General features: G+C 37.7%; 1 protein-coding gene across 2 annotated transcripts in view; it reads right to left on the bottom strand.

Moving 5' to 3' along the window:
* Window positions 1–25150, bottom strand: part of KLHDC1 (kelch domain containing 1) — a 54800-nt gene extending 29650 nt beyond the window's left edge. The window contains exons 1-6 of one of the 2 annotated variants that reach the window (XM_081158925.1): window positions 24845–25150; window positions 16364–16434; window positions 15711–15828; window positions 15166–15284; window positions 2905–2983; window positions 848–931 (exon numbers count right to left, since the gene is read on the bottom strand). In XM_081158925.1, the coding sequence (XP_081015051.1) occupies window positions 848–931; window positions 2905–2983; window positions 15166–15284; window positions 15711–15828; window positions 16364–16434; window positions 24845–24940 (567 nt within the window). In that variant the 5' untranslated portion in view covers window positions 24941–25150. Of the gene's footprint in view, window positions 1–847; window positions 932–2904; window positions 2984–15165; window positions 15285–15465; window positions 15529–15710; window positions 15829–16363; window positions 16435–24844 lie in introns of those variants that run through there. The other variant, XM_081158924.1, reaches the window with a different exon arrangement.
* Between the last annotated feature and the right edge of the window lie 1803 nt (window positions 25151–26953).

Here is a 26953-nt window from a genome sequence, read left to right as displayed (position 1 = left end):
GTTTTGCCTGTTCAGCATTCTATTCTGCACAGTTCTGGTGAGTTTATCAGTCACAATACCCTGCTCCCACAGGGGTAGGCCCTGCCAATCATCCCCTTGGCAATGGGGACTGATGGGAAGAGTAGGAATATGCACACATAGAGCCAGAGTCCTTTTCTAGAATTGATATATAAACACTGAGAGAATACGGCACCAATAGAAGGAACTGCTTGTGTAGCCAAGACCATATTCCCTCCTAAACGAGCCATCCAGTCTTCAGTAAACAGAATGAAGCTAGCACACAATAAGAAATGGGGCAGACAAAGAGAGATGAAAGTGCTGGTGTTGAGTAACCTGCTCTAGTTCCTGAGTTCCTGGTCCCCACAGCTTTCTTTCACCATGTGAGCTCCTCTAAAATATACTTTCCAGCTGTGAGAATTCACTGCTCCTTAAACTAATTTGATTTCTGTTTGCTCACTAGCATATGAGAGCATTAATAATGTAATTTTGCCTTGCTACAACTGCATGCAGTCCTGGTTTCAAGGGTTTATGAAACATGGGCTTTAAAAAATCCTGAACTTGGTTACAAAATAATTTTTTAAAAGAATCTTCCTTAAATCAGGGCATCACAGTTGTGGGTAAAGAGTGATGATGGCACCTCTTTGCAAGATTTTTCTAGAAAACCCTTAGCTAACCTGGAAAAAATATGTGATTTGAAAAAAAATAGTATTAGTGACAGTACTCAAGAGAACTCCTTTGTATGTAATTACAAACTCAACTATTAAAATCCAAATAACTTAGTAAAAATATATATTTTAAATGTATCAATAAATATATAAATATAAAGGTAACTTTTTACAATACTTACTTTAATTTCTGGTTGAAACCAACTCTGTGTCTTTGTGTCAAATACGTGAACATCATTATGCCATCCCCAGAATATCTGCTCTTCCTAAAACAGAAATTTAAAAAATTTTTTAAAGATTTTATAACTTTTAGATTATTGTTATGGTTTCATTTCATATGACTGGTTAAATAAGAGACACCTTTGCAAAAATACAAATCTTATCATATTCATAAAGCTAATGCATATGCCAGTGACTCAAAAAGTGTGGTCTCCAGACCACAGCAGCATCACCGGCAACTTTTCTTCTCATAGTATTGTTTGTACTGTGTCATAATTTACTTGTTAACAATTTTCTAATTCCCTCAAAGGATTGTCTCTTTTAGAACTGCAGAGGACAGCCCTGGCTGGTGTGGCTTAGTTGGTTGGGCATCATCCTGTGCACCAAAAGGTTGTCAGTTTGATTCCTGGTCAGGGCACATGCCCGGGTTTCAGGCTCGATCCTCAGTAGGGGGCATGCAGGAGGCAGCCAATACTTGTTATGCTCTCACACAGATGTTTTTCTCTCTCTCACTCTTCCTCTCTTGCTCTCTAAAATTCAATTTTAAAAATCTTAAAAAAATAAAAAATAAAATTGCAGATACATAATGACATTTACATTTTGAAATGTTTTTCTAAAGTACATGCTCAGAATCCCTAATCTTTGCTACTAGAAACTTTAGGAGGACTACTGTTCATTTTTCAAAAAAGTTCCAGCCTGGCTGGCATGGCTCAGCAGTTGAGCATCCACCTATGATCCAGGATATCTTGGTTCAATTCCCCATCAGGGCACATACCCAGGTTTCAGGCTTGATCCTCAGCAGGGGGCATGCAGGAGGCAGCTGAACAATGACTCTCTCTCATCGTTGATGTTTCTATCTCTCTCTCCCTCTCCCTTCCTCTCTCTGAAATCAATAAAAATATATTTAATTAAAAATAAGTTCCAATCATTTCTACTTCACCAAGCAATTTGCTCTTATAGGTCAAACTTTTACTCACTTTCTTCTTTGTCTTCTAAGAGACAAAATTATCAGCAAGACAGTTATATTGTATTTAGAATCTTCCAGGTTGTTAAAATGCTCTATCACAGCTTCCCTTTATGCCAGATTTATGTTTTATGTCAGAAACACATCACTTTTGTCAGGACTTGTCAAACTAAAAATTTTACTTAGTTTAGAATCTAAACCAAAAAAAATCCACTGTACACAAAATATTTCAGGACATAATCATTAACCTAACTGTACTAGGAGAGAAAAACATGAGAGATTTCACTGATGAGTAAAAATAGATATAAACAATGGGAAGTTATATTTCTGAAAATTATCAGTAATACTGTAAATAGTAAAGCTTTAAAAATATTTCCTATTAAAAGCTAAAAAAAAAAAAAACCCATGCAAATACATGGAGAATTTTTTTTAAATACCCATATACAAAGAGATATACACAAACTGTTCATATACATTAATAATGTACAATAATAAGGTAAGCTAGTAAAAGGTAAAACTGAAGAGTTACTGTGTATCTTGGTGGTAGATCAATGGTTTTTAAAGTTATCTTCTAAAAGATTTCATTTTTACAAGTTATGACTTCTTTTATTAATCATAGTTTATTCTCTAACCAGTAAGAATAAGCCAGAAAGGTAAAGGTAATATCACTACCAACTTCTGTGTAAGAGTTATGACTAGTTCTAGTACATATATCTAAAAGCAGGTGTACGTCACCAGTAGCCACTCTAGTTACCTATGAACAAAGTTTTTCTCAGTTGTGCTAAAGTCTCTAGTTGTCTAACAGAAACAGATATAAGTGATTAACTATGTAATAAAAGAAATTACTAAAAAAAAAAAAAAAAAGTTACTTCTCCAGTAGCCATGAAGGTGAGAGAACTTCCTTTAATTGAATTCAAATTCGAAAGAGAGAAAACACATTTTTTTCACAGTGTCAATTAGAGCAAATTAAAATGAGAAAGAGTAGGTTCATTATTTATAAAAACTTTAAGATAACACTAAATTAGAGGAATATATAAATGGTGATTACTCTCTTACCCAAGACGCATCATGAACATCAAAACAGTCTTGGAGTTCATTGTGTCTCCTACACCCATAGCCACCAAAATATATTAATCTGAAAAACAAATACAAAAGGAGACACTTTAGAAGTTCTCCTTCCACTTGTTCATAGACAATTGAATGAGATCATTTATCTCACCCTAACGACCTAAACAAGCCAGATAAAGTCATGCACTGTATAAAGGTGTTTCAGTCAACAATGAACTGCATATATGACAGTGGTTCCATAAGATTATAAGGGAGCTGAAAAATTTCTATCACCTAGTGATGTCGCAGCCATCATAATGTTGTTGTGCAATGTATTACTCACGTTTGTGGTGATGCCGGTGTAAACAAACCTACTGTGCTGCCAGTTATACAAAAGTATAGCACATACAATTATGTACAGTACCTAATACTTGATAATAATAACAAATAACTGTTTTATTTTTTTATTTTTATTTTTTAAATATATCTTTATTGATTTCAGAGAGAGGAAAGGAGAGGGAAAGAGAGAGACAGAAACATCAATGATGAGAGAGTCACTGATCGAGCCCGCAACCCGGGCATGTGCCCTGACCGGGAATCGAACCCCGATTGCCTGGATCCTAGGTCGACCCTCAACTGCTGAGCCACGCCGGGCTGGGTGCAAACAACTGTTTTAGAATGTACTCTTTCTAATTATTAAAAAAAAGTTTGTTGTAAAATGGTATGCAGTGTTATGCCGGCAGCAGCCTCATATATCTGGTGTTTACCTAGTCTCTTAATTGCATCATTTTCTCTTGTGTTTGATTTAATCTCATGTTTTTTGTCCAGTAACACACAGTACAAGCTTATAGCCTAGGAGCAGCAGGCTATATCATACAGCCTAGGTGTGTAGTAGGCTTTACCATCTAGGTTTGCATAAATACATTCTGTGACATTCGCACAATGACAAAATTGCTTAACAACACATTTCTCAGTGTATTCCCATCATTAGGTGGTGCATGACTGTAAACTACAAAACCATATTTTTTAAAAGTCAAAGTGCTAAAGGAACAAATAGACCTAAATGAACTAATTCCAGGAAGTAATGAGTTTTTAATAGGAGAGAAGAGAGTCATGGCTGCTTTCGTCCCTGGTGTAACAGCAAGAGGAAGAAGAATCCAACATTGATAGGGTTGTAGAAGAAATGACCCAAAATGTTAACAGCCACATGTTGACTAGCATAGCAAATTAGAATCTTAAGAAATTCAGGCACAGAGGGAGTTTGAACCCACTCAACAACTCTTTTGCATAGTATTCAGGGAAGGCTCACAGTTAGTGAACAACAGCTGGAAGCAAAAGAGAAATGAGCAAACCTCCTTGAGGCAATCGGAGTTTTCAACTACTGAAATGTGAGATCAGGAGATTTGAAGAAAACACCTTAGAAGCATGCCAAGCCATTATGGCATACAGGGTGGCTGCCCTCAAAAGGCCAAAGGAGGAGGTGCAAGGCTGAAAGAGATCTCCCAAGGTACAGAAAGCATAAGGTGGGAATGGGGAGCAAAGAAAGCTCCATAGTGACTGGAAGGCCCACCGATTAGGCTTTACAACAGGGAAAGGTCTCCCACAGTTCAGAGAGGTGGAAACACAGTTGGGAATCTCAGCTGAAAATCTCTGGGCAATCTATAGTGCTCAAGCATGTGGCTCTAACAAAGGAAAGTCTTGATCCTGCCTCAAAATATTTGAAACTAGTGCTAAAACTGAATCAAACTAAAGCTGCAACACAGCCCAAACACAAGTCAACTACAGATTATACTGGCTCAACTTGCACTCTAGTGGCCTTAAAAAAGAAGGGCACGTCCTTTTTTGGTGATAAACATCATCTATTCCAATATTTACTATTCTTTCATAGAGAATGCCTGGCATATGATGAAAAATTAAAAGATACACAAAAAGACAAAAAAAGTGAACCATGATCAAGAGAGGAAAGAATTAATATAAGTTGACCCCAAGGTGGCCCAGATACTGGAATTAGACATTGCCTTTAAAATAACTGTGATAAATATGCTTACAAACCTAGTTTGTAAATGGTGGACAACATGCAGGAAGAACTCGGTAATTTTAGCAGAGACATGAAACCATGAAAAAGAACTAAATGAAAATGCTAAAAATGGAAAATAAGATGTGGGAAATAAAAAATTCACTACAGGCTTAACAGGAAAGTGGACACAGCAATGAAAAATACCAGTGAACTAGAAGGCAGGTTGAGTATCGACCTATGATCCAGGAGATCATGGTTCCATTCCCAGTCAGGGCACATGCCTGGATTGTGGGCTCGATCCCCAGTAGGGGGCATGCAGGAGGCAGCTAATGGATGTCTATGTCTCTCTCTCATTGATGTTTCTCTCTATCCCTCTCCCTTCCTCTCACTCTAAAAATGTTTTAATAAATAAAAACAAATTTTAAATTAAAAAAACAAATTCTAAAAATAAAAAGCATAAACAAATGAATCTACACATTAGTGGGCAGCATGATTACACAGAGGAGAACTTTTTTAAGTGACTACAAAACACAAGATGCATATGACTGTACATCTCTAATGGTATAGAACATAAAAATAAAAGAACTACAACCAAATTAAAACTGTTTTTTAGTAATCATATTTTTGTAATATTACTAGTATTGTTGTGTGAATTATGGGATAAAGCAAATGAATACTTACATTGGTGACACTGAGAGCCAGGATTTTCAACATAGGAGAAAGAACATACTAATGTTTAAAATCAGTGAAGTTGGGTTAAAAATGTACTAGTTCTGAATGTGAAATGTAAGTATCTCCACTGGTGCATTTTGTGCTTTATCTTAATTTTTTTAATTTCCCGTCTCTGGCTTCTGAAAAAGCATAGAAATAAAAACTCATCCCATAGCAATGGCACATCTGGCATGGCACTGAGACAGAAGTCTCTAAATACCACTTGCCATCGGACAGAATCAGAATTCCTTGGAGAAATGGCTCATTACTGGTCTCGAATAGGATATATCCAAGATGAGCCTGGAACACCTTGTCACACTGAGAAGCATGCAAATTATAAGACTGGTAGATAGCTGGGGCTGGGGGGCAGTGGAGGGATTGAGCAAACAAGAAAAGAGAGAAAGAACTCACGGACACAGACAACAGTGTGGTGATTGCAGGGGGTATAGTGGTGGACAGAGGTGGAAGAGGGTACTAGGGGAACTTAGAATATCTTCAGGACCTTGGGGAATGAAAAGTTTCTAGGACATGAAAGCACTAATCATAAGGAAAAGATTAGTAAATTATACTACATTAAAATCAGATTATACCATTAAGAGAATGAAGAGATATATACCCAATAAAAATGTATACACTTATGTACCTAAATACATAGAATGTTCATATTATATTACTCCAAAGAGTTAAAAAGTGAAAATAACCCAAGTCAACAGTAGAATGAATAAATATACTGTAGTATTTTATTTAATAAAATAACATATAGAAATCAAACTATAGGTAGACAAACATCATGGATAAATCTCAAAAATATGTGAGTAAAAGAATAAATTCTATAGGATTCCATATATGATACAAAAAATAAAAAAGAATAAAAAATTCAGGATGCTACAAATTAGGATAATGGTTTCCTTTAAAAGGAGTCTGAGCATTGTGGTTAGGAGTGGACATAATGAAGGTTTCTAGAGTGTTGATAATATACTGTTCTTTTATTTGGGTAGTGATTACATAACTGTGTTCCCTTTGTGATAATTATTTACAGCGTACACTTATGATTCGTACTAGCCCTATAAGAATGTTATGTAATGCTTCAAACTCTAAACTAGTGAAGTATTTGTACATTAACAGAAAGATCAACAAAATAGAATAAAACCCAGAAATAGATCCAAATAACAAAGAAAATGTAGTAAGTACGTGAAAAAGGTGGCATCTGAAATAACTGAGTTAGAGATGAGATAGACATCCAAAAAAAGTAAAACCTGTATCTATATCTCATACCATTCATAGGATAAGTCCCAAAATCAATCAATGATTTAAATGTAAAAATTAAATTTAAAAAAGCAATAGAAGAAAATGTGGGAGAATTAGGTTATAACCTTGGAGTGGAAAAAGTCTTTGCAATCAATACTCAAAATCAAGAAGCTACAAAATAAATTATTGAGATTTATCTAAATCACAGTTTTAAAAAGCTGTTTAGATTTTCAAGATGGCAGCAGAGTAAGTGAAAGTTACCCTCACCTCCTCCCAGGACCAAACTGGAATTACAATTAAATTATGGAGCAATCATCCTGAATAACCAACTAAAGACTAGCTGAAGAGAAGCCTTTGGAACAAAGATTTTCAGAGAAAGCCACATCAAGACTGACAGAAAGGGCAGAGACACAAAAAGGGCTGGTCCCGCTCCCACAGGCAGTGGCTGAGGTTCTGGAGGGATATCTCAGCTGCAGGGGATTCCTCCTGAGAAGCATGAGGCCTCAACCCCAAGCCCGGCTCCCCAGCCCAGAGCACCAGAGCCAGGAAGAGGTGCCAACATATCATCTGGCTCTGAAAAGCAGCGGAGTTAATGTCCACCAGGGAGATACAGCTAGAGACACAGGCACCCTCTTAAAGGGCCAATGCACAAAATTTCATTCACAGCCACTCATCCTGAGCTCCAGCAAAGGGAGGACTGAGCTGACTAGTCACCTGAGGAGAATCTGAGGTTTGTGGCAGAAGGGAGCTAGGGAGACAGCTGCCAGGATCCCTGTGCTCAGTCATTCTTTGACACTGCGGTCACCATCTTTCTTGGGTGGAGTACTCCCCTCTGTGCAGCATCAGCCTGGGGGAAAGCAACTGCCCAACCCCCTGAACTTCCTCTTATCCCATCCTACAGAGTTTAGGTCCTGCTGAGGAGTTGGCTGCCATGGCCAGGGTGTAGAGGTCCTGGCAGACTCAGGGGATGCCAGTGATTGAGCTGTGTGGCTTTGAGGCTGGAGCCACTCCTTCCAATTTCCTGTGAACCTGACCAGTGCTTCCCCTCATGGGAGGTCCAATAGAACCATCCTCCCAGCTTCCAGGAGACCCAATCTCCAGTCTCTGGAGACTCCACCCACCTGACTTCTAGTGGCTCTGCTGTGTTGAGTTCAGGGCAAAATCCAGGACAGACTGAGCCATGTGGCTCTGGGGCAGGGATCATACCCATCATCTTCCCTGAAGCCTAATGGCACCTCCCGTTCATAATAAATCCAAAAGTCCCATCATCCTGACTCTGCCAAAGGCCTTTTCAGTGACTGAGCCTAACAGGCAGCCAGCAGACAGAGCTAGGAGGAGGCGATTTTGCTGGGGTGCCTTGAGACTTTTGTTAACCTCCCCCCAAGGTGAGCACTGGTAAAAGCTGGCCTTGGTGCACAGCTTGCACACAAGCCCAGCAAAGGCAGCTAGCTATACACTGTGGACCGTCTGTAGCTCCAAACAGATTGTCAAGGACCAAAGAGAATCTGATATTGGCCTACTCCAGAGTCCATCACAAGAGGTCCAGAACCAACACACCAAGCGGCCAGTATCAAAAAACATCAGAGCAGGATCCAATAAGCTTAATAAACATGATATACAGCCCTGGACAGAGTTGCTAAGTGGTTAGAGCATTGATTGCCCTGTGCAGTGAAGGGTCACAGGTTCAATTCCCTGGTCAACGGCACATACCTTGGTTGTAGGTTCATTCCTTGACCCCCAGGTGGGGTGCATGCGGGAGGAAGCCAGTTAATGTGTCTTCCTCATCTTTCTATCTATCTCTCTCTCTCTCTCTCCCTCCCTCTCTCTCTCTCTCTCCCTCTCCCTCTCTCTCTCTCTTCTCCCTCCCTGCCTTTCACTTTCCCTGAAAAAGCAATGGAAAAAATATCTTCAGGTGAGTATTAACAAAAAAATAAAAATAAACAGTATATCCAAAGGGAGATCTCAGTAGGCACTAAATCTTGCTGAGGCAATTCTGCTTCATGTGGTCAGCATCAGCACTGCTTCATGTGGTCGGGATTGAGCCTAACAGTCAGCAAACTTGAGAGTTGATCCCATATACAAATGGGCCAACAGCAATCAAGGTGCAATTACAACAGGAGGGCCCACATAATCAACACAAAGGACATTCCTACAGCAGCCAGCTCAAGTGATCAAGGAGACTGTGCCACTGAGTCTCACTAGACAAGTATTACATAAGGCCACCTCGCGAAGACTGGGAATCAAAGTAGATCTATCTAATATATAGAAACAAACACAAAGAGACAGCCAAAATAGGGAGACAAAGAAGCAGGCCCCAAATAAAAAACAAGAGACTTCTCCAGAAAAAGAGCTAAATGAAATAAAGGCAGGCAATATATCAAATATAGAGTTCAAAGTAAGGGTTATATGGATGTCCAAGAAACTTAGTGAGAATTACAACCGCATGAAAAATGACAGAGGAACGATGAAAAAAAACTGTCAAAAAATGAAGAATACCACCCTGACCAGTGTGATTCAGTTCATTGGGCATCATCTCATGCACCAAAAGGTTGCTGGTTCAATTCCTGGTCAGGGGACATGCCACAGTTACAGGGTCAATCCCTGGTAGGGGGTGTGCAGGAGGCAGTTGATTGATGTTGCACTCTCACATCAATGTTTCTCTCTCTCTCCCTTCCTCTCTCTTTAAAAAATCAATAAAAATATTTTTTCAAAAAAATAATAATACCGTATCTGACATCAAGAATAAAAAGTCGGTTGGATGAAGCGCAGGATCAAATCAGCAATTTGGAAGATAAGGTAGAAAAAACATCCAATCAGAGCAGCAAGAAGAAAAAAAGAATTAAAAAGAATGAGCATAGTTTAAGGGACCTTTGGGACAACGTGAAGCATAACAACATCACAACATAGGAATGTCAGAAAGAGAAGAGACAGAGCAAGGAATCAAGAACCTATTTGAAGAAAAAATGACCGAGAACTTCCCTAACCTGGTGAAGGTAAAAGGCCCACAAGTCCAGAAAACACAGTCTCAAACAAGACGAACCCAAAGAGACTCACACCAAGACACATCATAATTAAAATGCCAAAAGTTAGAGACAAAGAAAGAATCTTAAAAGCAGCAAGAGAAAAGCAGTTAGTTACCTACAAGGGAGCACCCATATGACTGTCAGCTGATTTCTCAACAGAAACTTTGCAGGCCAGAGGGAGTGGCAAGAAATATTCAAAGTGATGAAAAGCTAGGACCTACAACCAAGATTACTCTATCCAGCAAAGCTATCATTTAGAACTGAAGGTCAGATAAAGAGCTTCACAGATAAGAAAAAGCTAAAGGAGTTCATCACCACCAGACCAGTATTACATGAAATGATGAAGGGTCTTCTTTAAGAAGAAGCTAATGAACAAAAGAAACTGACAAACAAAATAGGCCCAGAGACACTGATGAATGCAACAGACTGTCTTTTCTCACAGGGAAGAGGGAAGGAGGTTGGAGGGTGAGAAGAGATTAAGCAAAGAACTTATATGCATATATGCATAACCCCTGGACACAGGCAATAACAGGGATAAGGCCTGGGGAAGGGGCAGAAGCAGGATGGAGGGAATCAAGGGGGCAAAAATGGGACACCTCTAATCCTTTCAACAATAAAAATAAAATTTTTTAAAGTTAACTTAAACAAACAAACAAATACTACATGATTGAAGGGGGTGGGTGGGGAGTAAAGGAAGCCTAATATATGTTGACAGGAGAACATCTGACTTAGGGTGGTGGGCACACAGTGCAATATGCAGGTCTTGTATCATAGAAATATACTCTATTAACCAATGTCACACCAATAAATTTAATTTTAAAAAGCCTACATGATCATATCAATAGAAGCAGAAAAAGAATTTTATAAAATCCAACACCCACTTATGATAAAAACTGTCAGCAAAGTGGGACTAGAGAAAACATACCTCAACATAATAAAGGCCATATATGACAAACCTACAGCCAACATCATAGTCAATGGGCAAAAACTAAAAGCATTTCCCTTCAGATCAGTAACAAAATAAGGATGTCCGCTTCCACCACTCTTATTCAACATAGTACTGGAAGTCCTAGCCACAGCAATCAGACAAGAAGAAGAAATAAACGATATTTAAATTAAAGGAAGAAGTAAAATTGTCATTATTTGCAAAAGACATGATACTGTATTTAGAGAACCCTAAATATTCTACAAAAAAATTACTAGAACTGATAAATGAATTCAGTAAATAGCAGGATACAAAATAAATATCCAGAAATCAGTTGCATTTTTATACACCAATAATGTACTATCAAAAAGGGAAACTAAGAAAACAATCCCATTTACAATTGTTTCAGAAAAATAAAATACCTAGGAATAAATTTAACCAAGGGTGTAAAAGACTTGTACTCAGAAAATAAGACACTGAAGAAAGAAATTGAAGAAGATATAAATAAATGGAAGCACATACTATGTTCATGGATAGGAAGAATTAACATCATTAAAATGTTCACACTACTCAAAGTAATCTACAGATTCAACACAATTCCTATCAAGATACCAATGGCATATTTCACAGAACCAGAATAAATATTCCAAAAATTTATATGGAACCACAAAAGGCCCCAAATAGCCACAGAAATCTTGAGAAAGAAGAACAAAGTTGAAGGAATCATGCTACCTAATATCAAACTATACTACAAGGCCATAGCAATCAAAACAACATGGTACTGGCATAAAAACAGACATATAGATCAATGGAACAGAATAGAGAGCCCAAAAATAAACCTGTGTCTTTATTGCCAACTAATTAATATTTGACAAAGGAGGCAAAAACATACAATGGGGTAAAGATAGTCTATTCGATAAATTGTGTTGGGAAAACTGAACAGATACGTACAACAAAATGAAACTAGACTATCTACTTACACCATATACAAGAATAAGCAAAAAATGGATTAAAGACTTAAATGTTAGACTGGAAACCATAGAAATCCTAGAAGAAATCATACTCAGTAAAATCTCAGACATTTTTTGGAGCAGTATTTTTTCTGATAGATCACCTCAGGAAAGGGAAACAAAAGAGAAAAAAGACAAATGGGACTATAGCAAACTAATAAGTTTGCACAGTAAAGGAAACCATCAACAAAATGAAAAGACAACTCAATGAATGAGAGAATATATTTGTCCATACATCTGATAAGGGCTTAATATCCAAAATTTATAAGGAACTTATAAAACTCAGTACCAAAATACAAACAATCCAATTAAGAAATGGGCAAAGCAAATGACCTGAATAGACACTTCTCAAAAGAGAACATTCAAATGGCTAAGAGATATATGCAAAGATGCTCAATGTCACTAATCATCAGAGAAATTAAAATTAAAACCACAATGAGATATCACTTCACAACTATCAGAATGGTTATCATCAATAAATCAACAAACAACAGGTGTTGGCATTGATGTGGAGAAAAGGGAACCTTGTGCACTGTTAGTGGGAATGCAGATTAGTGCAGCCACTGTGGAGAACAGTATGGAGTTACCTCAAAAAATAAAAAATGGAACAACCTTATGACACAGTAATTCCACTTTTCTGGGAATTTATCTAAAAAATCCCAAAACACTAATTCAAAAGATTACATGCACCCCTATGTTCACTGTAGCATTATTTACAATAGCCATGATCTGGAAGCAGCCCAAGTGTCCATCAGTAGATGAGTGGATAAAAAGCTGTGGTACATTTACACCACGAAATACTGCTTGGCTATAAAAAAAAAAGGAAATCTTACCTTTTGCGACAGCATGGATGGACCTAGAGAGTATTATGCTAAGTGAAATAAGCCAGTCAGAGAAAGACAAGTACCATATGACTTCACTTTTATGTGGAATCTAATGAATAAAATAAACTAACAAAGTGAAGACAGACTCATCGATACAGAGAACAGACTGACAGATGTCAGAAGGGAGAAGGATCGAGGCTGGGTGAGAAGGTTGAAGAGATTAAGCAAAGAAAAAAGAAAGACTCATGGACACAGACAACAGTGTGGTGACTGCCAGAGGGGAGAGGGTGGGGGAGATAGAATCTGGGGTAAAGGAGGGATAAATAGTGATGAAAGGAGACTTGACTTGGGGTGGTAAACACACAATGCAATATATAGATGATGTATTGTAGAATTGTATACCTGAAATTTCACACCAATAAGTTTTTTTTTAAAAAAGATGAAAAAATGCCAAAACAGGCTTACAAAAGTTGTGACCTGTTTTAAATGTTTACTTTTAATAAATCAACACTTCTAGCATACAAAAATTAAAAGAATAAAATAAAAGTATCCTAAAAAGGAGAAAAAACCTGTTTAATGCATGCAGAAAACACTTTACACAAAATCAAAACTCAGTGACAAATGAAAAAAATTCATTTCATAGCAAAGTCAATTACTAATCTCTTTAATACATAAATATAAAAACTCCTAGAAATTGAGATTATAAATTCCAACAATAGAAAATAATTAGCAAAGGACATGACCAAACTGTCCAGAGAAAATGAAAATTGTCCTTAAACATTTGAAAATACATTCAAGCTCACAAATAATGTTTTTAATGAAAATCAAAATAAAACTGAGACATCACTTCTTAGTTGGCCAAAAAAAATATAAAACAAAATAAAATCTAAGTTTGCCTGTAAACTCTTGGCAAGGTTGTGGAGAAATAAGCATTCCACTGTTGAGAATACAAAACAGCACAACTTCTATGGAGGAAAAATTGGCAGAATTTGTTATTATGGGCTGAATTGTGTCCTCCTAAAATTCATGTTGAAGTTCTAATCCCCAGTATCTCAGAATGTGACCTTATTTGAAAATAGGATCTTGACAGAACCAATCAAGTTAAAACAAGGTAATTAGGGTGGGCCCTGGAGACAGACAAGCACACACAGGGAGAATACTATTGTGAAGTTGAAGCAGAGATAGGAATGGTGCTTCTATATGTCAAGGAACACCAAAGATTGCCAATAATCACCAGAAATTAGGGGAGAGGTATGAAATAGATTCTTTCTCAAAACCCAGAGAAGGAACCAACTCTGCTTGACACCTTGATCTCACACTTCTAGCCTCCAGAACTCTGAGACAGTGCATTTCTGTTTAAGGCACTCAGTTTGTGCTACTTTGTTACAGCAGCCTTTGCAAACTAAACATCTACAAAATTATAAGTGTATTACCTTTTGATCTAGCCATCTAATTCTGGAATTTTATTCAATAGATCTGATATGTACACAGGTGCAAGCACGTGTGTGCTCACGCGCACACACACATACACAGATATTCATTAAAACATACTTGTAGCAAAGGAGGTGAAACAATCTATAGGGTAAAGATTAAATAAACAATAGTATGTATTGGGTGTTCCCCAAAAATGTACACACACACTTTGAATAATGATAAAGGCAGTGCTTATTAAAATACATTTCATTTTCAAAATTGAGCTATCAGCTGTTAAAGTGTGTATACATTTTTTTGGGACAACCTGTATATTTACAGAGAATACTACGCAGCTGCAAAAAGAAAAAACCCACCAAGAGCAAGCTTTCTAACTAGCGATACAGAAAGATGAAAAATCTCCAGGTCTATACTATTAACTAAAAGAAGTAGCAGGGTATAGATCAGTGGACAAAGAGTACACTGATATTTGTGTAAGGAGAAGGGGAATAAAGAGGAATGTATACATACATACATACATACATATTTGCTTCTATTTGCATAAAGTAACACTGATGCCAGTGGTTTCCTGGTTTCCAAACTTGTCTGCATCTTGCAATCTGAGGAGCTTCAAAAAATCATACTTCCAGAGACTAGAATTTAATTAGTCTGGGGTATCATCTGGGCTTCATAATTTTTAAAAGATGCCCCGGTGATTACAATGGCAGATAATTTGGGGAACCACTGTCATAAGAATACAAAAGATAATAACAGAAGTAGCTACTTGTGCATAGAGGAGCAGGGGTAGGAGTGGGAGCCAAAGCTTTCACTGTAATATTTTTAACATGGTTTTGAACTATGTGAATGTACTAACTATTCAGAAATTTTAATTAAATAATAAATTAATTTAAAAAAACAAATAGCTGTTTTCACGTTTATTTTTATCACTAAGCTCTCCCAGGACTTAAAACTACTGTTACCATGAACATTAAAACAAGTTTGTAATTATATGACGAAAAAATTCAGACTCAAGTTTTCCCTATTTTGGCCAAGCTATCATCCTTATGTAAATGTAGTTAAGAAGGTGATTTTGCTGCATTACCTGTCTTTATATACCCAGCAAGAAAGTTTATCACGTGGTGTGGGTGGTTTTCCTTCAAAGTTGGTGATTTTTTCCCAAACGTAGGTTCCATCTCTGGTTCGCAAATTAACAAAATAAAGCTTTTAAAAGAGGAGAAGAGCATTAACAGTCAGCACATTTAAAATTAAATCTATACCTGAGGATTATGTGATCCAAAAATTAATAATATTACTTTTTTATTTTTATAAGGTAAAATTCTAACTGTGGTGTTAATGAAAATGAGACTATGTTTTAGAAGCAAAAATGATACATAAAACATACTGAAATAGATCTTTTCCCATCATTCTCTTGCCCTATAGGTGTCATTTAAGTATGTAGTTAATTCTGTAGCAGAAAGACATGGAAGAAAAGTACAAGTACTACATTTTCACTCTGAAACCTTATATCATAAATACAAGATTTTCCACATATATCTTCTTTTAAACATATTTGTAAACTTGTGAGATAAAGTGATATACTAAATATTACACATTTTGCTGCACTCCTGAATTGAAAGAAAATATTACTCGGTTGCTGTATCCTTTGTCATCATATCCTCCAAAAACATACAGCTTTCCATTAATGCAAGCACCGCAACTTCCTGACATGGAGGTAGGGAGTTCTCCTTCCATGAGGTGCATTGTCCTGCAGCAAGAATAACATGAAATTTCACAACTTTCAGAAAGGCAAATTAAAATTCCCTTTGTACTCCATGAGTCCTTTTTAAGTGAAAACTGTTGCTGACAATTACAATTAAAAGATAATGGTAGCCAATACTGTAAAAACTCTAAGATCCACCGCAAAGATTTTTCAACTTTACATGTGCAACCAGAATTGGGGATTACTTGGCAGAACAATCTTCAGAGACAGCCTTAGAATTGTGAGGAATGGTAAAGGACAAGTAGTGCAGAAAGGAAGAGAGTAGAGGAAAGAAACAGTCAGAGAGAATAAAGCATTGGAAAAAAGGGGAGAAATAGATGTTGCAGTGTGTCCTAAGTACGGTCTTTAAGTCCCAACTCTATGAAAACACTTATTACACATATGGTGAGCACATGATGCAGTATGCAGATGATGTTTTATTGAGTTGTACATGTGAAACCTGTATAGTTTTATTAACCAAAGTCACCCCAATAAATTCATTAAAAAAAGACTGGACATTCTGCAATTTAAAATTACTTACCACAACCCACTATCAATATCATAGGTCCAAATTTCATCATTAGGCAAATATACTTCATTGTCTTCAATTGACTAAAAACATAGAATACATAAATTGTGTTTATCAAATACATAGTAACAATTCAACAGATCCTCAGGATGGGAAAACTGCAATTAAAATACTGCAAAACACAAAATCAAAAACAGGCTCAAAATTTTTTTAAATATAAATTAAGTTAGATCAAAAGAGAAAAGGAAAAAATACATTTTTTAAGAGAAAATGGGCAAACTTGTTATTTTAGAATACAAAATAACAAGTACATGAATTTCAAGAAAAAGACTCAGGATGATTAAACCTTAAAAAGGGATTTTGAGTAAGGGAAAATAGCAAAATAATAATATTCAGAGTAGAACACTGAAGACTATAAAGCCAGGAAGAAAAAGAATATCAAATACGGGCAATATGTTTTGTGTGAAGGGAAGGAATTAAGGAAGGACATTTTTATCAGGTATAACAGAGTCCTGTACCAGAACAAGAATGAAATCTTACCACGCGCAGCAGCGTGGATGGACCTAGAGGGTATTAAGCTAAGTTACATATGTCAGATGGAGAACAACAAGTACCATTTGATTCATTTATACGTGGAATCTAAAGAACAAAATAAATGAACAAACAAAATTGAAACAGACTCATAGTTACAAAGAAGAGACTGATGGTTGCCAGAGGGGGATGTTGGGAGAGTGGGTGGAAAAGGTGAAGGGATTAAGAAGTACAAATTGGTAGTTACAAAATAGTCATGGGGATGTAATGTATAGCATAGTAAATATAGTCAATAATATTGTAATAACTATGTATGGTGCCAGGTGGGTACTGGAAATACTGGGGGAAACACTTTATAAAGTATATGATTAACCACTATGCTGTACACCTGAAACTAATACAATATAATATTGAATGTAACCTGTAATTGAAAAATAAAATTTAAAAAAGGTAACTATCAGTTACCTTGATTCACTGAACATTTTTTTTAGTGCCTACTATGTGCAAGGCATAGTGTTAGATGTTCATTAAATATAGAATATAAGGCTCAAGGTAAATTTAACTAGTCCAAATGATAAATCTGAATAATCTCTAAAGAAGCTGATAACATAAACAGAATAGTGCATTCCGACATTTATGATGAAGAGAGAAATAAGAATAGAATAAAAATCTTACTTATATTAAGTATAAAACTTTGGGGTTGAAACAAATCCTTACATAAATCTGTCATGATTTCTTAGACTAATTCAAAGATAGCCAAATATAAAAGAATTTCTAATACAGAATGGTGCATAAATTATTAACATGCTAAGAAGAGTTAGCTAATTTCTCATTGCTACACTAAATTTTAAAAATAGTATCTTGACTACCAGCTATCTCCCCAGCCCATCTCTCCCTCTCTCTCTCTTTTTTCACCCCGTCTCTCACTCACACACACACAGCATAAAATTATTTTATTAATTCCAGGGCAACGTCCACTTACATCTGACTGAGGAATTCATTCTTAATAGCTAAGTAAACAAATAATTTGAAAAAGGGGAGTTAGTTGTGTGATTCTAAAGTTTAATAGCATCAGGCTCCACTAGCTTTGTGTGTATACCTTTGTAACAAAAATATTACAAAAATGATTCTGTCATGACTCTGCTTAAATCCCTTCAATACTTCCCTAGTGCTCTCAGGATTGGCTAAAATTCTTGAGTCTGTACTACTTAGCACAGACTTGCTATCCCTCCAAAGTTCATCTTGTCTTTCACTAATTATGCTCTAGTCTTCCTTCAGTTTCTAAACAAGTTCTTTGCTGCAACAAGGCTTCAATTATGTTCTTTTCTCTTCTTGAAATGCCTCCAAGAACTTGTATGGCTAACTCACTCATTCTTTGGAAACAGCTTAAATTCCCTTCTCTACTATCCCAGAATAAGGTTGAAGGATTAAGTTCCCTATTAAATGTTCTCATACAGTCCTGTATTTGCCCTTCGAAGTCCTTTGGATCACACCCATCCAGCACCACCACTAACCTATAAGCTTCATGAGTGCATGGACCATGATTATATTGTTATAATTTGGTTCCTAGAGCCTAGCACAGTGTCTGGACACATAAAAGTCAAATGAAATATTTGCTGATTGAGTGAATGGGTAAGTGAATAATATCTGTTAAACTGACTGCACAGTCACCTCAGCCTGATTAAAAAGAAAAGTCCCTTTCACTAACCTTTAAAAAGGGTGGTACAAAAACACAAATGAAGGACAGAACTGAAGATTTCGCTACAAAATTATCTCTTCCTGTGGAGAAAAGGGAACCCTCGTGCACTGTTGGTGGGAATGCAGACTGGTGTAGCCACTATGGAAAACGGTATGGAGTTTCCTTAAAAAATAAAAAATGAAACTGCCTTTTGACCCAGGGATCCCACTTCTGGGAATATATCCTAAGAATCCTGGAACACCAATCAGAAAGAACTCATGCACCCCTAAGTTCATAGCAGTGCAATTTACAATAGCTAAGATCTGGAAACAGCCCAAGTGCCCATCAGTATAGGAGTGGATGAAAAAGCTGTGGCACATTTACACCATGGAATACTACACGGCTATAAAAAAATGCACTCTTACCTTTTGTGACAGCATGGATGGAACTGGAGATTATTATGCTAAGCAAGATAAGCCAGACAAAGACAAATACCATATGATCTTACTTATATGTGGAATCTAATGAACAAAAATAAACTGATGAACAAAATAGAATCAGAGGCCTGGATACATAGAACAGACTGACAGAGGTCAGAGGGGAGGGGTGTGTGGGGGGAATTCGATGAATGAAGGTGAAGAGATTAGCCGAAGAACATATATGCATAGCCCATGGACACAGACAACAGTGTGGTAATAGCCAGAGGGAGGGGTTGCAGGGACTGGGGAGAGGTTGGTAAAGGGAGGAAGAAATGGGGGACATCTGTAATAGTGTCGACAATAAAAAAAAAAGTATCTGTTCTTTTCTACATCAAATTTTCCTTCTCTACTAGATTATTTCTATGGATATCCAAGCATGCCTTGATATCACCCATCTTTCCTATATTAAAAAAAATTCAACTCTCTCTTAACTCTTATTTCTCTGCTCCCTTCACAAAAAGCTTCCATACTGAGTTAACTATGGTAGATGTTTCCATTGTTGCACCTCTCATTCTCTCGTCACTTCAGAATAATCTGGCTTCGGAGCCCATCACTCCACTAAAATTGCTCTTGTCAAGGTTTCACTAAAATAGATACTTAGCTAACTGATTTATACAGAAATATAGCCCAGAGGGATGGGTTATACAGATAAGAAGTTAAGAGACATGGAGAAAGAGAAAAACTAAGTCTCATCATAATTACATTAGGATGTAATAGAGAGAATGAGGCAGTATTTGAAGAGACAACACAGTTTAGCAAAATTGTTGAAAGTCATCAATCCTTGAAATATACAAAGTGCTAGAAATCCATAACTAGACACATCATAGTAAAACTACATAACATCAAAGAAAAGAAAAAAATAGGCTTTAAAACTGCCAGAGATAAGCCCTGGCGGGAGTGGCCCAGCTGGTTGGAGCATCATCCTGTACACCAGAAGGTGGCAGGTTCCATTTCTGGTTGGGGCACATGCCCAGGTTGCATGTTCAATCCCCAGTCAGGGCACATACGGGAGGCAACCAATTGATGTTTCTCTCTCACCTTTTTCTCCCCTTCTCTCTCTCTCTTCCTCCCTCTCTAGAATCAATGAAATGTTTATCCTCAGATGATTTTTTTTTAAAAAAGCTCACTGTACCTTTCCTTATAATACTAAAAAAATAAAAACATTCAAATATTCATCAGTAGTGGAGTGGATAAATAAAATGCAGTAAATTCACATAATAGAATATTTTACAGGATACATATCAAATGAATGAATCCAGTGATGATTTTCAAAATATTTAATAACTGGGCAGCACAGACACTGGCCAAACACAACAGACACCAAATAAAAACAGGTATAGCCATGCAATTGCACACCAGCTGAAAACGAACAATGTGTGAATCTAAAAACATAATGTAGACTAAAAGAATTAAGTCATGAAATAAAACACATGCTATGACCCCAAAACCAAAGAGTATATTGTTTAGAAATAGATGCATATGTGCTAAAACTACGAAGAGTGATTAACAAGAAGAAATCAAGATACGAGGTTCAAATGTTGAGCATCTAAAAAGAATAAATGTCTTCCACGTGACATGGATGGCTTATGTGACCACCTATGGGGGAGGGGAGGGACACTGTAATCAGTATAGAATAAACAGGAATCTTCTAAGGTACTGGTTCTAGCCCATTTCTTAATCTGGTTCTAGCCCATTTCTTAATCTGGAAGTTAAACATGTTTACCTTTAAATGATACTCATTTTACACATTCTTTTGTACATACATTTCAAATTTAAAGTTAAGAAAATAAAATCTTAAGAAATTAAGATTAAGGAGCTCACGGAATCAGGGAGCCTGGAGAATTAGCCTCTGATGTATATAAGGAGCAAGGTCTGAAACCATGCCAAAACACAGGTCTGGTGAGCATCACACTGCAGCTTGTAGCATCGCCTTTTATGCCTGGCACCTTGGTCATCCTACAAACCCTGTTGCTGGGTAAGAACCCTCTTCAGGTCCTGAATTTTATATTTTAACTCCGAAGTCCTAATCTAGCACAGATTCATCTAACAGAGTCCAAACCACTTGCCCACAACCTAGGTGTGAGGCTGGAAAAGTGAATAACTGGCATTTAGGTTCTTTTAATTGGGCACCTACTATACCCAATTCTAGACACTAGGGATACAACAGGGAACAAAATCCCTATCTTTACACAATTTACATCCTATGGCAGTAGATGGGAGGTAGTCAGACAACTGAAATAAATACCCCGAAAAGACTCACTCAGTGGGAGATACTACAAATAGAGGAAGGAGGTTCAAATATTGGGCATCTAAAAAGAATAAATGTCTCCCAAATGACATAGATGGCTTATGTGACCACCTAGGAATATATAAAGTAGAATCATTATGTTAAAGAGAATATACACTTAAGGCCTTTGCTAAACATTGCTAAATTTCTCCTCAAAAAGGTTAAATTTATGCTCCCACTACCAGTGTATGAGTAATTCTTTTCCCCATGCTCTTCTCAAAAATTCTTTTTAATATTTGCAAATTAGAGAAAAAAATCTGTTGTTTTCAACTGGATTTCTTTGATTCACATTATATTTGTATTTCTTCTTTTGTAAACTGTGAATATCCCTTGCTTATTTTTCAATGGATATTCTTTATTTTCACCAGAACTTTACCTATATGTTGCAAATACTTTCCCCAGTTTGTCATTTGGCTTCTCACTTTATAGTGAGAGTTACCGCATTAAAAAGTTACTATTTAAAAAGTACAGTATAGCCCAGCCGGGCGTGGCTCAGCGGTTGAGTGTAGACCTGGGATCCAGGCGATTGGGGTTCGATTCCCGGTCAGGGCACATGCCCGGGTTGTGGACTCGATCAGTGATTCCCTCATCATTGATGTTTCTCTCTCTCTCTCTCCTTCGCCTTTCCTCTCTCTGAAATCAATAAAGATATATTAAAATAATAATAATAAAAATAAATAAAAAGCACAATATAAATTTTTTAGGTTTGATCTGCCAGTATTTTTCTGTTATAGTTTTTCCCAATTCAGTTATTCTTTTCCCAACTCAAGGTTTTTACAAGAGTCACATCTTCTCTTCTGGTTTAGTATAGCTTAATTTTTCTACATTTAACTCTTCTGTCCTAAGGCTCTACTATCATTTTCCTCCAGCTATTCCCAGACCATTTATTAAGTGATTGTTTTTCCAGAATTGAAATGCTACCTTTTAAATACAAAATTGTCTGTATGCTTGGCTGCTTATGTAATTTCTTTTCCATTCCCTCATGTTCTCTCAACTTGCAACAGGACCACTGATTCAATTATTACAGTATTGTTGTGATGTTTTAATAACTGGTACTGTAAGTCTCCCACTTTTATTCTTTTCAAATATTTCCTGAATTGATCCTTCTTGCCTTTAAGTCCATATTCAAAATGGAAATATGTATTTAAGCACATTTATGCACATGTTTTCTGTAGGGAAAAGTTTAGAGCAAAATGTATTAATGTCAATTGTATTATAGAAGTAAAACCATTCATATGATTAAGCCTTAAGAGGAAAGCCTATCATCTGCAAACATGCTAAAACACTACTTTTCTCCCAAAATTTGGAAAAGCTATGCACAATTTTAAAATATCCCTAATAGCACCACTAAAGTTTGTATGAATTTCAGTAATGTGGAAAGGATATGGGAGAACTAAAAGAAAAGAATTGGCACCAATTAAAATTTACCACTTACTTTTTTCAGCATTGCCTCTCTCACCTTTAGAGGTAAGGCTGTTCTCAGATACAACATCCTTCAGAAAATGTTTGACAATAGAGTAAGAAGTAATTTAATCATTCGAAAGTTTTAGGATATATGTCAAACTTTAACAAATATGGAAAATTGTGATGGAACACACAATCTGGAATCACCTTGATCATTATTCTTAACTACTGACTACTGGTTTGGATTACCTTCAGATTCCAGGGCCTTTTAGCTATCTTCTGTTCAGAAGGACCTCAATAAAACATGTGTTGGAAGAATTCTTTTTCTCATGTTCTGTCATGTCTTCCTTTATGCCTCCTACTCCCCTTCCCTTTCACTTACGCCTTAGACATATTTTAACTGCCGATAATCACTGGAATTTAAATAGTGGTATCGGTCTAAATCTGTACAGTACTTTCCAAAGTGGTTCTTATAGCACATTATTCATTGGATAAATAAGTAGTAGGAAAGAAAGTATTTTTATTCACTGACTACCACCTGAAGACCTAGCATCTTATCAATTACACAATTTTCAAGATTAAAATGATATAAAAATTCAGACATTTCATTTATGGGACAAAAAGAAATCTATACTGTCACCAGATATAAGATATTACAAACCACTATTTTAAGTGAAATTTTTTAACTTAACTTTTACAATATTAAGAATCAAAATTGCAGATGAAGTTTGACACCTCTACATCTTCAAATGGCAGAGCTCAAAAACAATCAAAATATTTCTTTGCATAGAACCATCATCATGTCTTAGAGTACTTTTTCTTCAAGAACAAATGGCGGAAATATTAGATATTAAGAAAGCACAGTCACCTAATTTATGTTCACTTATCACAGAAAAATAGCCTTTGGAAATCCAATACATCTAGTTGGAATCTGCTCCCCTTGAGGTCAAATGGCCATTCAAGTTATTCATTCTCATTGACTCATCGTTCTTATTTTTAAAATGGAGTATTACTTACCTCACAAGGTATAGTAAGGAATACATATGATTGGGGATAAGAGAGATCCTAGCACATATCCAGTATAGTAGACACTCAAAGGTTACTTCTACTTTTCCCATCCTGATACTGCACCAAATTAAAAATAAACACACAAACAAAACAACAAAAACCAACTTGGATCTGAGAATCATTTAACATAGATAGTATGTACTTTATTTCAGTGAATGATGCATGTTACATCTGACACAATAGTATGGAGACAGTCAGAAGATGTGGGTTCTACTTCCAGTAGAACTTCCAAATGGCTAGCCTTTTTTTCTTTTTAATCTGTAAACTACAGGGCTGGCATATATTCCTGTTTTCCAGCTTTAGAATCCTTGATTCTATAATCAGATGATTATAGAAACAAAACAAATACATTCAAACCTCCATTGTAGTAAGAAATTTTAAGCATAATATTCTTTAGTGTATTGTTGTTAATATGAGTGAGTCTATTTTGGTATCTGAAAACCAAAATCGTTAATTACCCATCTGGCAACAGAGACATTTCCAAGTAAATTTGGAGATATGTGTACCAAGTGACCCGGAGTTCCATTTCTTGGTATATATGCCCTAGAGAGCGCACATGCCCTTGGTACAGGAATGCCACTAAAAATTGCTCAGAAGTATTTAAATGCTTCGATGATTTCCGTATTTTACTTCCAATTGCGCCGTGGAGAAAAAGAAATATTTACAAAATAATACAGCACGGCGTCCTCTGGGCGCTTTTAAATCTCCGCAAGCATTTAAAGAGCATTAATTGCGCAGTAACTGACTTAGTGCTGGGCGAACAGGAGTTATCGGACAGCAGCCGGGTGGGGGAGCGGGGGAGCAGGGAGCGCCCCAGAGCCGGTTCGAAGGCTTTCAGAGCGGAAACAACGGCGGGAGGCGCCGAGCCCGGCGCGGCCGGACAGCGGCCGGCGGAGCGGCGGGGAGGCGCGGGGGCGCCGGGCGCGCCTGCCCGGGCCGCCGACCCCAGCCGCGGGGCCGGTGTGGGCGGGCGCTCGGCGTCCGCTCGGGCCGAGGGGCCCGCGGCTCCCGGCGCGAGTCCGCCCCGTCCCGCCTCTTCCCCTTACCACGTAGCCCCCCCACACGTAGAGGAAGTTTCCGTCCACCACGGCGCAGTGGCCGCTGCGCTCCTCGGCCACGCAGAATAGCTGCGAGTCCTCCATCGGCGCGTCGCCCGGCCAGCCGCTCCCGCGCCGCAGCCTTTGCCCGCGGAGCGGCCTCTCCTCCCGCCCGGCTCCTCCACGCACGAGCGGAAAGCGTCGAGGGTCGAGATTGGTGGAGGGCGGAAGCAGTGCGACTGCGCCGACCCGCAGCCGCGGGGAGGCAGAGCCTCGGCGGCGTCGCCGGTTGGGGATGCCCCGGGTCTGAGTGCTGGGGGCGGTGCCTGGGCTTCTGCGCCGCGCTGCCGCCCGCTCGTGTCGCGTCGCTGATTGTGTTATTTTGTCAGTACAGCCTGTGTCTTCTTTTCTGGCTAAATGGACTTTGGTCCGTGGGGGTTGATGCAGCTGTGACATAAATCAGCATGTTAATAAATTAATACTTTGTGTTTACCTTTTCCGGTCAGCCTCCAGCAAAGATGGTTATCCACAAGAATAGTGTGTGTGTATTTCATAGACTTTTTTTTTAGTTAGGAATTTTCTAAAACATACTGAAACTGGACCCAGCGGGTCAGAGGCTGCCTGTCACTACTTGAGCCAAATTAAGCAGAGACAGGGTTGAATCATGTATGAGCATTTATTCTAATATGTTGGCAGTATGGGGAGAGCAGTCGATCACCCTGAAAATTCTGCTCTCCCCTCCCCTACTAGCTGGTTGATTATACAGGGATAAAGAAGAAAGCTGCATGCAAGGGGAAAGGGTGGTGGTGGCTGCAGGGTCCTTGGTCACTGTCTCCTTCTAGGATTTGAAGTCCCACAACAAGGTAGTTAATTTTCAATGATGTTAAAACCCAGCTCTGCCAGCTCCTGGGACCCAAAAATGGTCAGCATTCCTGAGGCAAACTCCTGGAGGGGGTCAGAGTCTAGGCACAGCAACCAAATCAAAGCACATCCTGTCTTTTGTTTGTTCTCAAAATGCATTTTCTTTTCTGAGCAGTGGACCCATCCAGGCCCCAAGGTGTCTCATCTTTTTACAGCTGTTTTTTCTTGCAGCACATCCTCCAGTTTGCCAGGATCTGTAAGAAAAGCTCTTATCTATAGTTAGTAAGGTGAATAATCATTAAACTACTATGGTCCTATTCTTTTAGGTGCCCTCCCCCCTTTCAATACCAGCAAACTAGGCCTGGAGTCAGCTCCTGTCCCCCACCTAATTTTGTAGGGCCCACAAGCAAAGAACATTTTACATTTTTGAATGAAAACAAAAATCAAGAATGATATTTTGTAATTCATGAAAATTATATGAATTCAAATTTTAGTATCTGTGTATAAAGTTTAATTGGCACACAGCCACCCTAATTCACTTACGTATTGTAGATGACTGCTTTTACACCTTAACCACAGAGCTGAGTAGGTGGAGCTAAGGAGTTGCAACAAAGATCATGTAGCCCAGAAAATAGTTACTCTCTGGGCCCCTACAAAAAAAGTTAGCTAACCCTTGTTATAAAACATTACTGAAGTAAAACTAAGGCTAGGATAATAATTCTACTAGTTTCTGTAAATGCACTTGTCCAAAGCCAGTCTTCGAAGAAATTGTGGCTGCCCACCACTCAGAACAAGTTAATTCATTCACTTATTCAGTATGCACTTATTAAGTGCCTGCTTACTGTACATAGTTGGTGCTGAGGCTCTATTAGACTGGAATATTTGTTGACTAAATGAATAAAAAACGAAGTGAATTTTTAGATGCATAAGACATAGTTCTACCATAAGGATTTAAAAGTCCAGCCAAAGGGAAAGATACGTAAAGAAATTCATGCCATATAGGTTGAGAAGTATAGTAGAAATGTGGGCAAAATACAGGAGAAAAACAGGAAGGAAAGATGTGATCTATTGGGGAAGAAGGGTCACAAAGGGAGACAACTGAGTTTTGCTGACAAACTGTATAAATAGTTCAGTATGACTACAGAATGCCTGTGGGATATTGCCAAGGATAAAGTTGGAATGGACAATCAGCGATGCATGTCATGCTGAGTCTAAACTTTAAGGCCCAAGGATCTTAAGCAGGGAGTGAATAATGTA

This window comes from Miniopterus schreibersii, assembly GCF_964146895.1.
Source record: "Miniopterus schreibersii genome assembly, chromosome: 1".
NCBI lineage: Eukaryota > Metazoa > Chordata > Mammalia > Chiroptera > Miniopteridae > Miniopterus > Miniopterus schreibersii.
Note: the sequence above shows the minus strand (reverse complement) of the source record. Positions and strands in the feature narration are given on the sequence as shown.